This window comes from Pygocentrus nattereri, chromosome 29 (assembly GCF_015220715.1).
Source record: "Pygocentrus nattereri isolate fPygNat1 chromosome 29, fPygNat1.pri, whole genome shotgun sequence".
In the NCBI taxonomy this organism is placed as follows: domain Eukaryota; kingdom Metazoa; phylum Chordata; class Actinopteri; order Characiformes; family Serrasalmidae; genus Pygocentrus; species Pygocentrus nattereri.
Genome location: NC_051239.1, coordinates 19,241,392 through 19,259,960, shown reverse-complemented (window position 1 = coordinate 19,259,960; position 18,569 = coordinate 19,241,392). Strand labels below are relative to the sequence as shown.

The window sequence follows — 18,569 nt, the reverse complement described above, 5'->3', positions numbered from 1 at the left end:
GTAAGCCCAAACCAGACTGGAAAAACATTATGGAGTTATGATTGGCCTGTGCCTCCGAACTGCGCACTTGCTTTATTCTTCTGCTCTTTTTTTGGAGTTTGTGTGAAGAAAAGAGCAGCTGGGATATATAGGCACTCCAGTTACTTCTCCCTTCTTCTTCTTTATCCATGCAAGACTCCCTTTCTACCTCTCTCTCATTCACACACACACACACACACACACACACACACACACACACACACACGTCTCTGACCACACATATTCAATCTCACCAAGTATCACATCCTATTACCAGAGCTGTGCAGTTACATATGGAGAGCTAAGCCTCTGACACAGAGACGGCACACTACCATTTCTCCAACAATGATACTGAAACCTAGTTTGGCTGATAACAATACCAATCTGATATAATCTGACATTAAAAAATGTTTAAAAATTAACTTAATGCCTTTAAGGCCAATGCAAAAAGTGTCTATTTCTGCTGTTTTATCTACTCTTTTTCATTAAGAACATGATTTGAATGCTGTTATTTTTCTCATGACATGTTCTTGCAATCTAACAAAGCCAAAAATGCAGGATCATGCGGTAACAAGAAAAGAAGTGTTGCGTTTATTTTATATAGTGATAGTAAACACAGTAGCACGCAGAACACCCTGGTTCTACATGCATAAACTGTTAAAATGATTGTACTGTGAATGAATTTCTTTTTTCTGGGCCGGTACCGGACTCCCTAGGTTCTTTTCGTCGACTGATGCACTCTACTTAAAATGGCCATGTAAAACAGTTCAAACACTAATATGCTACAGGAACGAAATAACTACATGACATAACTTACATTGCAAATGTGTGAAAGATGAGGGAAAATAAAAGATTTTTAATTGTCCTATAATGTCATTGTCAGAACAAAACTTCTCCAGAACTTTAACTTTTCAAGAGGGCAAAACAGCTTAACTAGCAAAAAATGTAACTTTTTTTTTCTCTTCTTCATTTTGCACAACTTGTATTGGTGTATTCATCAGGAAATTTTAACACAATGATAGAGCTATTTATATTTATATAATTATAATTATATTTTGGTTTTGCACAGGGATAACATTGAAGCCCAACTGACCTGTACCCAAGACTTTAAACCCAGGCCCAAGCAGTACTGCTAAATTTAAAAACCAAACCTGACCCAAACTCACTCACCCCCACTGCAGGGTTGGATTATTGCACACACAGTTTTACAGTGCTTTGCTTTGTTATTAAGCACTTAAATTGATCGACAGTAAACAAACGAAAAAAACTTTACACATATCTAGGAACTGAGCTCTAGACAAAACTAATGTAACTGGTCTGAAGAAGCACTCTGTACCTGCAGTGGACGTGTCCCTGAAGAGATGACCTGCCATCACAGCTTAAAATACTGTCATAAGCTCTACACTCAACAGCCTGCTCTCTATCAACAACCAGGTGAAAGCGTTTCCACAATGAAGGCTTCCTCTGAATTTTAACCAGTTCCCCTTTAGTAAGCTTTATTTCCATATCATCCACAGAGAACAGCCAGGAAGAAAGGCTTTGCTGTATACTAGACTCTGTCAGAGACAGTGAGTGCACTTTTTTTTGCCCTAACGTGACTCAGATCTGATGTTTTCAAATCTGACCTGAGTCACTTTCATATGTAGTTCTAGATCAGATACATATCCGATTCGTGGTCATGCGACCTTAATGTGAAGCTCGGATCGGAATCCATGTGCTTTATCACTGCGTGTGCGCCATCATTCAGTATTTCCATGGCTGAGCCAATGTCAAAGCCTGTAAACGGTGGAAAATCAACACATCTCACCTATTTCGCCTTTGTCTAGCTCTAATAATGAACAGCTGAGAGATGTTCAGAGTTAATAATCTATCATTCCCTTGACGTTACCGAGTAGGATGTGCGCATGCGGGTCATTTCAGGACGCCAGTTCACATTAATGGCAGATTTGAATCACTTATCTAAACGGGTGTGAACCATCACGTCAGAGAGATCGGGTTTGAGCAGTGAGGTTTGTCATGTGAACGCAGCATTATATTCCTTCACATTACAACAAAACTACAAAATACACATTCATTCAGCACATACACTCAAGCCCAAGCCAAACCCAAAGTTGCATGTGAAAAAATGGCCCGAACCTGGCCAGAAACCTGATGTGTCAGGCCCAGTCAGACTCAGGTCAGGTAACAGACATCTAGCAACTTGTTCTTATGCTACCATTCACTAAAGCTCCTGTTATCACATGACCTAATTTATTTCACCTTTACTTATTATTTTTGGGAATAATTCAGACTAGAGTTGTTACAGTATTTAGATTAGATTAGATCTTATTGTATTTACCGCATCACTATACTCAGGAGTATCTTGGCTGTAAAATGTACATCACAAATGAGATTATGATGAGACATAAAACATGCAGAAGTACAAGAAATGCTTGCTTATTTGTATGAGTTAGTATTTGGTGCACATAACAGACCACTTATACTGTAACTGTATGTCTCTGCTAGTTGTGAAGTGCATGCCTGTGTGTGAGAGGCTAAAAGAGTGAGGTCACTCCAGTTCATCGGCATCTTCTTTTTATGAGTGGAAACAGTGGAGAAGACAGGAAACTTGATTTGTTCCAAAAACGACCAGAAAAGAAAGTCCTTTTACGGATAAATGCAAAGTTCAAACACTGCCACAGCACTCACAAGTGACCCGGGACAGCTGGGCACTGAAGACATCATCACACACAAGGGAGGGAAAGAGAGACAGAGAGACAGGGAGCAGTCAGTGGAGCAAAAAGCACACAATGGCATAATGCAGGGAGGAGCATGAGGGAGGACCTGCCACACACACACACACGTGGAAAAAGAAAGTACAGGAGACAGAGCGCGGCCCAAATCATGCGTCTAATTAAGAAACCTGAAAGGAAAGAAATAATCACGCAGCTGCAGCTAAAGAGAGCAAAGAGTACATGCAATTGCATCGGCTTAGAGAGAGGAAACTGCAAGATGTGCTGCTGCTGAAAGAGAGGGATGGAAAATCAGGTTAGTGGTATAGGAGAGGTCAGTGAAAAAAGGTCTAACAGGACTCTCTCTCTCTCTCTCTCTAACTCTCTTTAACTTAGTGCAAATTTACATATTGTGGTATCAGCGTAGAAGAATACTCTTTCATTGAACAGGCACTTTCACAGGCAGCAAGCAATACCCAGCCCAGTGCTACTGAGTAGCAGCGAGAACAGTGGGCAAGGTGACCAATATACAACTTCACTTCATGGTAGACATACAAACAAACTCTAACTAACCCACAGTAGGGAGGTGGCGCACAGGGTGCAGCTTTGTATACCATGCCCAAAAAGCCCCTTCTGAAACACAGAGCATGTTGTGGTTACCACAGCGTTGCATACATGTATTTACATTTATAGTCACTGCTCATTCCTTTAGCTGTACATACTGTGTATGTGTTACTGCAACTTGTGTACTGAACTCCCATTGCATGTACTTTCCATTACTTACAAAGCAAAGTGTGTGTGTGTGTGTGTGTGTGTGTGTGTGTGTGTGTGTGTGTGTATACACACTGCTCAAAAAAATAAAGGGAACACTTAAACAACACAAAACTCCAAGTAAATCAAACTTCTGTGAAATCAAACTGTCCACTTAGGAAGCAACACTGACAATCAATTTCACAGCTGTTGTGCAAATGGAACAGACAACAGGTGGAAATTATTGGCAATTAGAGGAGTATAAAGGAGTGGCTCTGCAGGTGGGGACCACAGACCACTTCTCAGCACCTTTCTGCTTTCTGGGTGATGTTTTGGTCACTTTTGAATGTTGGTGGTGCTTTCACACTCGTGGTAGCAGGAGACGGACTCTACAACCCACACAAGTGGCTCAGGTAGTGCAGCTCATCCAGGATGGTACATCAATGCGAGCTGTGGCAAGAAGGTTTGCTGTGTCTGTCAGCGTAGTGTCCAGAGGCTGGAGGCGCTACCAGGAGACAGGCCAGTACACCAGGAGACGTGGAGGAGGCCGTAGGAGGGCAACAACCCAGCAGCAGGACCGCTACCTCCGCCTTTGTGCAAGGAGGAACAGGAGGAGCTGCCAGAGCCCTGCAGAATGACCTCCAGCAGGCCACAAATGTGCATGTGTCTGCACAAACGGTTAGAAACTGACTCCATGAGGATGGTATGAGGGCCCGATGTCCACAGATGGGGGTTGTGCTCACAGCCCAACACCGTGCAGGACGCATGGCATTTGCCAGAGAACACCAGGATTGGCAAATTCGCCACTGGTACCCTGTGATCTTCACAGATGAAAGCACTGAGCACATGTGACAGACGTGACAGAGTCTGGAGACGCCATGGAGAGCGATCTGCTGCCTGCAACATCCTTCAGCATGACCGGTTTGGCAGTGGGTCAGTAATGGTGTGGGGTGGCATTTCTTTGGAGGGCCGCACAGCCCTCCATGTGCTCGCCAGAGGTGGCCTGACTGCCATTAGGTACCGAGATGAGATCCTCAGACCCCTTGTGAGACCATATGCTGGTGCGGTTGGCCCTGGGTTCCTCCTAATGCAGGACAATGCTAGACCTCATGTGGCTGGAGTGTGTCAGCAGTTCCTGCAAGATGAAGGCATTGAAGCTATGGACTGGCCCGCCCGTTCCCCAGACATGAATCCGATTGAGCACATCTGGGACATCATGTCTCGCTCCATCCACCAACGTCACGTTGCACCACAGACTGTCCAGGAGTTGGCGGATGCTTTAGTCCAGGTCTGGGAGGAGATCCCTCAGGAGACCATCCGCCACCTCATCAGGAGCTGCCCAGGCGTTGTAGGGAGGTCATACAGGCACGTGGAGGCCACACACACTACTGAGCCTCATTTTGACTTGTTTTAAGGACATTACATCAAAGTTGGATCAGCCTGTCGTGTGTTTTTCCACTTTAATTTTGTGTGTGTCTCCAAATCCAGGCCTCCACTGGTTAATAAATCTGATTTCCATTGATGATGTTTGTGATTTTGTTGTCAGCACATTCAACTTTGTACAGAACAAAGTATTCAATGAGAATTTCATTCATTCAGATCTAGGATGTGTTATTTGAGTGCTCCCTTTATTTTTTTGAGCAGTGTGTATACACACACACACACACACACACACACACACACACACACACTTTGCTTTGTAAGTAATGGAAAGTACATGCAATGGGAGTTCAGTACACAAGTTGCAGTAACACGTACACAGTGTGTATGTATATATATATATAGTATTTTGTCCAATGGAGATTTGGAATTTGTCATAATGGAGCGCTATAATACAGTATGAGAACTGTAATACACAGAAAAGAGAAAACAGAGAGTTAGGAGAAGTGATTGAAGATGTAAAGTGTGTGTGTGTTGGAGCCACAGATTTAGAGATGAAGAATCAGAGGGGCATGCCACAACTTGGATAAAAGTGTAAGCAGAACACAGTGGGCATTCCTGGAGTGGAGGACTGGACATTGTGTTGAGGAAAAGATGTGGTCATTCATGCTCCATAGAAACCATGTAAAGCCTCTGCCCTCCCGCACTGGCCAGTCAGTGTGTGTACCTGTCTCTGTGCTAGAGCATGTGCCTGCTCCTCCTGAGCCCACAGAGACTCTCTGTGAGCAGAGGTGTTCATGCTTTCTCTCAGAGCTCGCTCCAGCTCTCTGATTCGCTCAGCTGTCTCCTGCGTTGAAGCCTGGGAAATATGAAGCTAGAGGAAAGGAGAGGGAACATGGCAGAGCATTCCGCATGAATAAATATAATTACATTTAGGCTTGGGTTTCTTTACTCTTGAATTCTTTTCAGATGTAATTAGGTGCAGCGCTTAAATGACTATCACGGTCATACTGAAATTTCATAACTCCATATTTTATTTGTTATAGTTGCCCTTAACATTGTGCAAAGGGCTCATGATGAAAAGACTAAAAGAAATTATCCAGAATAACTTGGAATAAAATAGCTACATTAATACATTGGGGAATGTTTTTTTTTCCCTGCTCCTAAGGAGTTACCATTTTAAAGAGAGAATGTGTTATGACAGCAATATTATAACAGACTTCTGACTTCAATGAGAGCTCTGGAAGCACATCATCATTTGCTGAAAGAAGCTGCAAAATAGGACGAAATAAAACTTCTAAAGATTAAGGATTTGTTCAGCTGTTTCTACTCCAAGTGAAAAAAGCTAAGGAAAAAAAGGAAGGAGGTGAACTATAAACACATGATGTGAGAGACCGAAGAGTGTTGGGTAGTAGGGGGTTAAAAAAGACTACACCAAGGCACTGGAGAGAAAATAAATCATTCCACACCTAGAGCAAAAGAACATGTAAAAGTAAACATTAAAAAGAAAAGAAACTTTCTCTTAACCGCTCTTCTCTACGTGACCAGACAACGACAGATTAGTAAGAGCTTGTGAAAGCAGGGCTGCTATGGGTCTCTAGATATCGAGACATGTCTAGATACCGGTATGTCATAAAGTGTCAGACGTGTATGCCAAATGGTGGAGTATAAGCTTCCACTGCTTGTTAGTTACATTAGCTTTGCAGCCCCAGTGCAAAACTAACCATTCAAATTTCGGACACCAAACTTTTATGATGAGGGGGTTAATCATGTAAATGTATTTTTCACCAACCTTTAAGGATGAGAAGGCAAACTCTCATGGGCAGATTAGATCAAGAAGTAAGAAAGAGCAATGAATCACCTATGTGGGTGAATTTTGAAGGAATTGCTTAAGAAAGTTTCTAAAATTGAAACAACAGCAACTAAGAAACAATGCAAATGTGAACCGTCTGCTATTGCTGAACAAGTCTGTGACCTCACTAGTCTTATTATCATTAATAAAATGTGGTATGTATCATTGTACCGTTATACTCTTATGCATCACAAAGTATGCCATTCACTCACAGACACACACTCACACACCCCAAGGTAAAACGAGTAAAAGTGCAACCAAAACAAAAACAGAATTGGAGCACTAGGTTGGGTCCCTGGTGTGAGGGTGACACAGTCCGGTTGTGTGCATCACGAGGCCGGCACGTTGATTGGACCTGACAGCTCAGCTGTAACCCAATGCAGCCGGATCAACAGAGCAAACAGTAATACTGGCCCAACTGAAGAGCGGGTTGAAGAGGGCGAAAGCCCTTTTGCAAACGCCAAACACAACCTTGGTGCCTATACTACCTCAGTACGTCACTCCCCACAGCCCCCCAAAATAAGAGGGACCAGAGATAATTGTGGCTGTGAGGCCATTCGGCACCTTCGTCTCAGGCTTCAGTAATTATGTAATCTGACAATTAAGGCCTAATCTGAAGGCGTATAATCAGCTAAACAAACTGGCAGAGAGTGAGAAAATGCTGGTTTTCCTCCACATAACGAAGGAGATTTTACAGATCTGCTTTCAACACTGTAGAAGCAATGACAGGGGGCCAAGCACTCCAAACTGCTTAGCTCAAAATAACATACGTCACTCTCACTTCAGTTCAAATCTTGTTTCAGCCCCATCCATTTTTCTTTCATTTGCTCTACCCACCTCCTTTACTTAGTATGTTAGAATAGACCAAATGAGCTCTAAGTCAATGTTAAAATCATGTTTCATTTAACTCTAAAGCTCAATATCATGTTGAATAGTACTGGTTGACTGCAATTATTAACATGCAGTTGAAGATCCATAAACATGTATCACATAAGGCTTTTAATTTTAACATTGATTTATAGCCTGATGTATGAGGCCCGGCTCATAATAAAAGACTGAAGACATGTTTAAATTATTGCAATGTCATACAAGAAAATCTGAACATTTGATCTCATGTGAACGCATGCTGAACAAATACGAGTCTGAGTCTGGAGCTGTCACGGTGTAATCAAGAAAAAATAGGCACAGGCCAAAACCTAAACACAGAGTAATTTCCCAAGCTGTCTTTTGTTGTCATGCGGGCTAAAATGAAGAGAGGATTTGTTTTTCATTCGGAATCTCAAAAAAGACCATATGGAGACCATATATGCCTGTACAAATCTGTCTGAAGAAACGGACTGCGAGTTCTCCTGCTGCTGAACAATTCAAATCATTTTTATACTGAAATCAAAATTTGAAAGAGGGCAGTTTTCAAATCATAAGAGTTGCAATTTTAGATATATCCCACATAATTCAACGCTGTCTTTATACATTTTAAGATGGGAATTTAACCTAATAATCCAGAGCTTGTGAACCAGCAGCCTGGCAGATTATATTCAGTATTTGAGTCTGAAAACGTGAATGTGCTGTTCTGAAGAATAATTTATTTAGAAAATAACCACATTTAAATAGCAATCGCAATATTGTCCACCCAATATTTTTCCCAAAGTCATTCTCCAAATTAGTATCTGAAAAGTACAACAATTAAAAAGTAGAATATTTGGTACAAAATGAGTCACTCACATACTTGAAAAGCCAAGCAGAAATAATGTGAGTTGCAGGCCAAGAGCGAAGGCTTAGACGGACTGCTAAAGGTGTTTGTTTAAGATGAAGTGGCACGCTCAAGAGGATCAGTAGGTGATGCTATCTCTCTCCCACGCAGCTGACTCTGCACTGTGTGTGTAGCGTGTGCGTATTATGTGCAATTGTGAATGTAAGTGAGGCAAACATACACACACAGAAGTTTTTTATTGTTTGTTTTTGACTCAGCCAGATTCCTCATGGGTTAAGAGATAGTGAGATCAGAAAACACCATCGTTTTAGCAAAGACTTAGAATGCACATGGAAAAAGACTGCATATGGAAAAAGACTGCATATGGAAATCGGAGCCGTACCAAAAAAAAGGAGTCACTTTCCACAAATCCTTGCACAGTCACTTTACACTAATACTTTGGTACCATGCGAACCACACAACAGCACAAAGAACTGTTTATTAACGTTTCAAACAACTGGTTCAATGTATGCTTAGAGGTTACATAGTCAACTCAGTTAAATTGACTTTATCAAGCTTGTCATGCTCCATCTCCACAGGACCACTGCCTGCTGAGACGTTTTGGCTGATTGACCGCTCCAAATTAGTTTAATGTATAAAACTGCCTTTTCTTTAAAAACCGTCTTATAGATGACATTTAGAGATGTCCTGATTCAGCCCTGTCTCACCCTCCCATCAGATTGGAGCACTTTCATATGATATTCAGTCTAATTCAACATTTGTGTTTTCATAGACAATATGAAATATAATAACAGCTGCACAATTTAGGTTAGTTAGGCCAATAATGCAGTAAAATGAATTTTTAATAAGTTCATAATGTTCATTTGCAGTCAACATGCAGTAAAATCTTTGATACAAGTAGGGTGATACACTGTAGTACTTAAGTGAAACAACCATTTTATACAGTGTTGAATTCTCCTTTCTTTCAGTTTTGAATGCGGTGTTTATGATAATGTCGATTAAGAAGCAGAAGCAGTGCAGTATGGTGATAGTTTTGATTACAATGCAAGAGAAAAATGTGGAAGGAGAGTATTTCATACATAGTTTTGGCAACAAGTCATTCGCAGCAAATAGCTGAAAACAGACTAAAATAGCCACACACGTTTTATGTCTCTAGACGAAAGATTTATGTATTTCACGTGGTCAGACGAAAGCTGGCTTGTTCAAAGCTAGTAGAAACATGGGCACAGCAGATATTACAAATTCACTGAATTTGCACTGAAATTGCTGTACTACCTTCTGAAAGTGCACCTCTTTGCTGCAGGTTGGGGAATAATGGCATTTATGGCACCTCTACTACAGCAGAGTAAACAGCGCAAATATAAAAGAAAGGATTGAAACCAGATCAGGCTTATTTTAGCCGATCCTTGATACATCAGAATATGGCAAGACATCCCTAAATGTAATACCACTAGTAGTAAAAATAAGCCATTTTCAGACATTTCATGACCTTACATTTTTAATATCTGTTTTAAGACTTTTTAAAGTCTTTTAAAGGATCCACATGAACCCTGTAACATCCATCTTTCTCTCTCTCTCTCTCTCTCTCTCTCTCTCTCTCTCTCTCCCCAACTAAGTCGTTTTGATGCTTTAGTTGTGGCTGGTATGGAATTGATTTGTGACTGACTAAATCACTGTCTTTTCCACTTAGATTGCGCCAGCAAAGATGATTTGAAGGGGCTGTGGAATACCTACCATATGTGCACAGAGGGAAACCAAACACACACACAAAACCACACACACTCCCTCACACACACACTGAATGGAACATATATTATTGTTTTATATTTCACTTAAGAAATAACCATGATAAGAAGACAGAATAATAAAGGCAATGTGTGTCAATCTGTGAGTGAAGGCAAAAAAAAAGACAGCTTGTCTTCTCACCTGTGGAGGCCCATCGGACGGTTTCATTTCTCCCAGCTGGGTGGGTTTTGCACTTGTCAGTTTCTTATTTTGTTCCTTTGCTTGCCTGCAAAACAGTGATAAGATGTATTTCAAGGCCCTATAGATACGCTTTTGCACATAACACAGAATCTGACTAAGTGCATCTGACTGGATTTGAGCTTGATCTCTGTGTTATTTGCTCACTGCTGTTATTAATAATGTCTACTGAGCATTCACGCGTTTGTGTGAGTGTATTGTAACATATTTTTACTGTTCGAATTCAATTTCAGAACAACATTAGAGGACATAAAGAACATTAAATTGACTATAATGTTAAAATATTACCAGATTGTGCAGATGCACGCTCAGTTTCATGTCTTATTTTATCCTATTTTGCTTTTTTTTTCCCTATGGGTTGAATAACATTATAAAAGTAAACTTTAAAAGAACAGTCAATTACTGTAAACAACCTTTCAACCAGCAGCTGCTATATTTATATACTTTAGTCAGTGTACATTGACTAGGCTGTTTACTGTGCTTCAAGACAAGACCTGTGAAAGACCAAACAATACATACACGTACTAGAATTTCATGTGCAAAGGCATGCCTGGCACCATTTTGGGCTCTTCTTGCAATTAAATTCAAATATGTCGGGACACTGTATAAAATGTAAATAAAAAACAAGAGTGCGATAATTGAAAATAGTACAGACAACATATCAAATGTCAAAACTGAGAAATTGTATTGTTTTTCAAAAAAATGTACGCCCATTTTAATTTGATGCCAGCAGCATACTTTAAACAAGTTGGGACAGGGGAAACAAAAGACTGATAAAGTTGTGTAATGCTAAAAACACATGGACACCTTACAACTAATTAGGTCAATTGGCAACAAGTCAGTGACATGACTGGGTATTAAAAGAGCATCCCAGCCCCAGAAAGGCTGAGGCTTTCTGAGGAGTTCACCACTCTGTGAAAGACTGCATGGCTAAATAATGCAACAACTCAAAAATAACATTTTCTCAACAAAGACAAAGAGAGATTTCAGAATCTATGGTACATAATATAATTAAAAGATTCAGAGAATTTGGAGAAATCTTTGTATGCATGGGACAAGCCTGAAAACCAATATTGGCTGGCCCTAATCTTTGGGCTCTCGGACGGCACCACATTAAAAGCAGACACGATTTTGTACTGGAAATCACTGCTTGGGCTCAAGAACACTTCTGAACACAGTTTATTGCTGCATTCAAAAATGCAAGTTAAACCTCAACAATGCAAAGAAGGAAGAAGCAGATGCAGAAATTCTGCTGTCTTCTCTGGGCCAAAGCTCATTTAAAATTAACTGAGGCAAAGTAGAAAATTGTATTGCGCTCCAACAAATTGAAATTTGCAATTCTTTGTCGAAATCATGCCACATCCTCCATGTTAAAATAGGACCATCCGACTTGTCATCTGTGATGGTATAGGGGTGAATTAGTGTATGGCTTGCACATATGTAAAGGCACCATTATTGTTGAACAATATATACAGGTTTTCTAGCAACATATGCTGCCATCCAGATGATGTCTTTTTCAGGGAAGGCCTTATCGTATGATCGTATATGGTTATTTCAGCAAGACAATGCCAAACCACATTCTGCATGTATGACAACAGCATGATTCTATAGTAAAAGAGTCCAGAGTAAAAGAGCCTAAACTGGTCTGCCTGTAGTCCAGACCTGTCACCCACTGAAAACATGTTGCACATTATGAAGCAAAAAACTTGATGAAGTGTTCTGAAACTTTATATCAAGAAAGAAAATATTTGATTTTCAGAACTAAGGTAATTGGCCTCCTTAGTTCCCAAAAACGTACAGTGTTGTTTAAAGAAGAGGTTATGCAAAAAAAGTGATGTACATAACCAACCATAACAAACCTGTCTCCAATTTTATGAAAGGTGTAGCTGGCAACAAATTCAAAATGGACAGTGCACAACATCTGACAACATTTGACATGTTGTCTTTGTACTATTTTCAGTTAAATATGGGTTTAAATAATTTGCACATCATTGCTTTGTGTTTTAATGTACACTTTGCATTGTCCAAAATAGTAATATGCTCATTCCAAGCATTTGTTCACAGAAAGACAAAAAATGATATAAAATGATATTACTAGAATACTAGAATTTCGCACAAATTATTTATTAAAATAAACTGTCATTGGATGGCTACCTTCTTTTCAATGGCGTGGTACGTCTTCATTTTCTTTAGACAGAAAACATAACTGGACCATCGTCCACTGCAGTTGTATTTTTTAAGTTTAACATTGACTCCACACACCCGGTCTCAACTGTAGGCTTTTTACTTTATTGCTCTCTTTTAAAACATGGGACACATTTTCAGACCTGGAGTTACATGATACAGACACAACCCACCCTAAAGTGTATGTCTCTGCCATGCAAGCACAAACACTGCCCTCTTCCAAAACATAAAAAATATATAAATAAATAAATAAATAAAAAGGGGGAAATAAGCAGAAGAAGGAAAAGCAAACTTTTTACTCCTATGAGGTCATTTTTCCAAAATCTGACATTTTCATTTTTTTCATTTCATCCTCTTTTTTTTGTTTGCCGTAATGAAACAGCCAAGTTGACCAGTTATTGGTAAAATGAAAACTGGAGATAGATTTTATCTTCAAAGTGTAATATTCATGACAGATAATATGCTATAATATACATTCCACACTGCCCAGTTGCTTGAATACTGCATACTTCTAAAATGCTGTTTTTCTGGCCCATTTTTTGTCTGCTTTTTGCCATTGCTATTCATCTTTTCATGTATGAGATTCATGTATGAAATATGAAAAAGCACTCTGTATAACTCTGCTGCTGTGTCAACCAGCACCAGGTTTATACACCATACATCAAATATGCACTAGCTAATCTCTAATGAGACTCATTAGCTCATATAGCCAATCGGGGCGATATCTCTGAAGGAAGGTTCTGCTGATTTAATCCTTCAGTTATTAACTGTAGATCTGGTTGTAACTTTGACAGTTGGTATGTGCATTCACACGTTTATTTGCATGGATTTTCTACAGGATAGACTACAGTAACAGACAGTAAACACTATGGGTTCTTTGGTCGACTCTCCTGACTCTCCCCATTGCCCAGTGCAGTCTAGCACACAGTTATTAAGTAAATAAGTATGCAAAATAAATATAGCTGGATTTAAGCCTATTTGTAGTTGTTCACAGATCATGAACCACACTGACCGCTATGAAATGTTTTTATGTCAGGTTGAATACTTAATTTGGAATACATTATTTGGATGAATGGAATCCATATTATGTAGTAGAGAAATGAGTGTGAGCATGTATGCACACAAACACACATTCACTGTGATCCATTATGACAAATCCACAATTATGTTTTGATGTAGACATCAAAGGCTTAAGATTGAGTCTTTATCGTTAAAGATCTATCCGACGTAAGAGAGATCACAGCACCCATCACAAGGCACAATTAAAGAAACATGATGAGCCATTACTCAGACTTAGCAAAACATATTAAAACCCACAGTACTCATTTTGTAGAACTATTTCTGTTTGTACTGGGCTCATGTTATAAGACAGTTGCTTCCAGAAGATCATTTCAGCAGTATTATCATTTCAAAAATTACACTATGTGTCAGGAAAGTACGTGTAAACACTTCAAAGTGTTAAGGAATGTTGGGTTTTTGCATTGGGACTGTGTGTGTGTGTGTGTGTGTGTGTGTACACAGTACTGTGCAAACATCTTAGGCACCTATGAAAACTATTTATATTTATCTACAACTGTGTTAAAACCATTAAAACACTATATAACATTAAAATAAGCACAATTAAACAGACATGCATAAAGAAATATGTTAATTAAAAATTTTAATATCTTGGTTAGAGGAATATAGTTAGAAGAACCAAGGTTTGGTTCCTGACTTCTCACTGCAGTCCAGTCATTTCATGGATTTGTCAATTTTCATCAGCAGCTCCTGTTTTATTATTTATTGTTTATTATTTTTTCAGGAGATATTTCTGAGGAGATTAGGATAATCAAGATAATAGGACCCCTAACAGATGTGCATTTTCCAGTGCCAGGAAAAAATAAATGATAAAATTTACTTACAACAACGAAAGTATTAAGTCTATCAACCTTTGCTTTCTCACAGCTTTCATTCTGTTCAGTAGACTGAATTTCAGTATTTCTAAGAAATCTGCAGGGATATTTTTCTACATCTCTAAAGTTCAGTCTTCATAGGTGGTTGCACTTTCTGTATTTAACAGTATGAGAAATCCCAAATGCATTTAATGATGTTGAGGTCTGAGCTCTGAGGTGGTCAGTCTATTGTTCCGCCAACAAAACTTCTTCTCTTTTGTCTATTTTCTTCTCTCAGTTATGGCCTCTTGACAGCCACACATCCTTTCAGACCCATAGTGTTGAGATGCCTCCTCATGTATGGATGAACAGTTTTTTTTCAGATCTGAAGCAAAAGTGGAGCTTGATTTTCTCCTATCTCTAGATTTATGTACTGTTTATCTGATAGTGACGGTTTTGGTGGTCTACCAGCTCTTGCATGGTTGTTAGGATTCCCATTTTCTGTACATCTTTTTGACCCTGTCTTGGATTTTTTTTACTTAATATTTGCCTTTAATTTGCTTATGTGAACGCATTGTTTTATATCTAATATTCTTAGAAATATTTTCTGAATAATGATTAGTTTGTACTTAAAAACTGTTTTGATTGGAATTGATATAAACCTTTGCACAATGTTCAGAAGTTTTATAACACTCATCTTTTTTTATTTTTTTTTATTATTTTATGTGTCTTATATTCAAAAGTACATAATTTCAGTTATGTTATAACACGTCCAGGAATACTTTGGATCCGACTTCACAATGAACAAAACACATTTCAGCTAACCCCCTGCTTAAAAAAATGTTGGGACACTAACACAAATACACACAAGCATCGTGTTCAAACCAGAGATCTCAAATGCTACTCCTGGAAAGCCATCATTCAACACACCCAACTCAAACTTTCATTAACATTCTGAAAGATATTGCTTTAGAAAACTGAGTTGAATAAATCTGTCCAAAAATACCTTTGTGTGGTAATAAAATGTCTGTGAGAAAGATTACAGATACCAAAAACAAATGTAAAAAATGTACTGAAGAAATGGAAAGACACAAGAAGTGTTCAAAACCTGCCAGGCTCTGACCCTCCAAAAAGTACATTTCCAACAAGCCTGGTTGATCATCAGCTGTGCAAACTCATGCATGCCATGCCTAGAACACTTCAAGCTATAATCCAAAGGGAGAAATATAAAATAAAATATTAGCCTAAATAAATGACTAAAAACTAACCTACATAAAGCAAAGGCACTAATGTCTACCCCTGTAACGTGGAGCGAGGGGGCAGACCCATACGCTGAGATAAGTGTCTTTTATTGAGGGCAAATCCAGGGTCGTGGTCAAGACAGTCCAGGTTCATAAAGCCAACACGGACCGAATTAGGGACAGACATGTCGAAATACGCTCACGAAACACAAACCCAAATACTTCTGACAGAACATACAAACATACAATCAAACATATCGAACAAAGACCAATAAACACAAGGGGCAAACACAGGGCTTAAACACGAACAAGGATAGCGAGGGACAGGCGGAAAACAGGTGGGAACAATCAGGGGCGGAATCACTAAACAAGGGGGCTGGACTAAAAACCAAAACAAAGAAAACATGGACAGGACTGGGAAGGCCAATCGTGACAACCCCACTAATGTTTAAGCACATATTCTTACCTTAGTTTTTTTTTTATTCATTACCAGGATCATTTTGGTGGATATAAACAAATAATTGATAAGCTTGGAAACTAATAAATAAACAAGACCCAAACTGCATTCAGAGTGTCCCACAGGACATTGTTGTAGTCATAACAAAACAAAATGGAAGGCCTAAACTCAACTTAAACCGTCACGTCACATTTATTCCCATTTTAATAATCTTATAACGACCATTATGTTCAAGCTACCAAACTGCATCTTTCCACACTGATGTTAAAACAATATGACATTCTTATTTATTTGACAATATCTTATTCTTTTAACAATGTCTCTCATTTATCACTGTTCGGTTAAGTGTTGTGCTCGACAGAGGTGTGGAGGTCAATTTTAGATTTCCTGGTGAGAACATCCTCCAGCTGAACACATAACCACACCAACTGTCCAACACAAGCAGTCCCAGTCCATTACTGGCTGCAAAAGTAGTTAGGTCATTCCATCGTCTGGAGTCTTTAACTGAACTTTGACAAAGCTAAGGCCTCATGACACTACCCAACCTTCTGACTCGTTCTTGCCCTTGTTAAATGAAGGAATTAAATCAAACATTTTGGAAGATGTGATTTTGTGAGATGTGCTAATCAGTTTGCTCTAACAGTACAACTGACACACTGCACGTTGGCTGCAGGAGGCAGAGGAATGCTGGGAGTGATCTAACTGAGTTTATCATAAAACTAATGTTATGAACAAGGAGGAGGTATTTTATGCCCCTATCAGTGACCTGCCCTGATCTCTGTTCAACCAGAGGAGTGTGGGCGCACGTGTGTGTGTTTTGGGAGACGCTCTTTTTGACTGAAGTGGGAAACACATTTGGAGGCAAACTGGAGCAACGGCCAAGAAGAAATTACCGCAGCCAAACTCCGCTCGCCAAAGCCAACAACCTCCTGAACATCCCTGCTATCCATCTCCTTGAGGTACACACGTCTGCACCCATCCTCCAGTGCTGACTGAAACTGCACATCTCTGCTACTTAAAAAGTAGATTTGCTATTACAACATAGAGGTTAAAAGATGGGTAGAGTCAGATAGTGGTAGACCACCACATTGTTTGCATGCCTTAAACTACATATTACTTTGGACACAAAGAAGCAACCAGATCATACAAAGAATGACAGTCAGAGAGACTGAGCTGCGTTCAAAAGGAACAGTAAGTATCCCTGAGATATGTGTGTTCCAAACACATGGTGTCTGACATCCTAATTCTCAATACTCATTATTACCTACTCTCAGGACAGGCCAATGCAAACAGGCTAATTAAAAAGTCATTCATCTTTACTCCTGCCCAAACTACAGAGAAGATTATGATTTTTTTCCCCCTAAAGATAGTTATCAGTCTGATCTGCAAACTGAAAATTAGACAGAAGCAGGCAATAGGCTGCAGAGGATAGGGAGTATATGAGAAAGGCCCAAGGCTGCAGAATATGTTGTTAATCATTATGAAAATACTGGCCTTTGCAAAACTGCTATTGCAGAGAGCCACAATACACAAATGAGCTTCTAACCAATCGCCGAGGTTTGTCCCGTGTTAGATGTTGTGAGTGTGTGTGTGTGTGTGTGTGTGTGTGTGTGTGTTCATGATCCTCTTGTTGTTCGCTGATAATTTTACAGCCACAGACTCTCTTGCACATGCATGTGCACCCAAAAACTGACTACTGGGTGTCTGTACCGCTGCCTGTATGATTAAAACTCAGAGTGAACTGCACTTGTAACACAGTTCTAAACATCCACAGCTAAACAAAACAATGAGATTTTTAAAGCATTTCAATTACACTATTACTTTTTGGAGCAACTGTGCTGCAATCAACTTCCTAAGTGGGAGGCTTGTCAGAAAATTGCACAATGGCAATTAATTGAGAATTTTGTGAAAGTACTAGATGTTAAGCTTAAACTTGACTCTACTAACCTGTAAGTAAAAACTGGAACCAAGCCATTAAAAAGGTCAGAATAAGAGAACAAGAGCGGACTGCAGCAGGTGGGAAAGATTACACAGCAGGATCTGGATGTGGCATGCATTGATACCAAAAAATAGTTATAAATAATTGTATTCCTGAACAGCAGTACTTTGGTTGCTTGCCAAAAGAGCACGTTTACATGGAAGCAATGTGTCTAAAAGAAGGAATTCATGAGTCAGCACTGGCCTGATCTATACAGCACAACCATATAGGCCGGCATCTGCTGTACACTCACATGCATTCAAACACATACACATACAGAAAGATACACACACTTGAACTCAGACACAATCAAAGATACAATCACAGACAGAGCGGCCAGAGTATGACCTTGTCCAGATTTGACAAATGGTGCAACAGAGAGAGAAAGAAAAGGAAGAAAACTACAGGAGGTGGAAAGGAAAGGAGAGACTGA

The 18,569-nt window shown here is 39.5% G+C and overlaps 1 protein-coding gene across 6 annotated transcripts in view; it reads right to left on the bottom strand.

Moving 5' to 3' along the window:
* Positions 1 to 18,569, bottom strand: part of LOC108443672 (ERC protein 2) — a 308,529-nt gene that overhangs the window by 153,518 nt on the left and 136,442 nt on the right. For all 6 annotated transcript variants that reach the window (XR_005129963.1, XR_005129967.1, XR_005129964.1 and 3 more), the window contains one exon: positions 10,349 to 10,433. Coding sequence is in view for 1 of the 6 variants with exons in the window: in XM_037536284.1 (XP_037392181.1) it covers positions 10,349 to 10,433 (85 nt within the window). In the remaining 5 variants the exon portion in view is untranslated. The remainder of the gene's footprint in view (positions 1 to 10,348; positions 10,434 to 18,569) is intronic.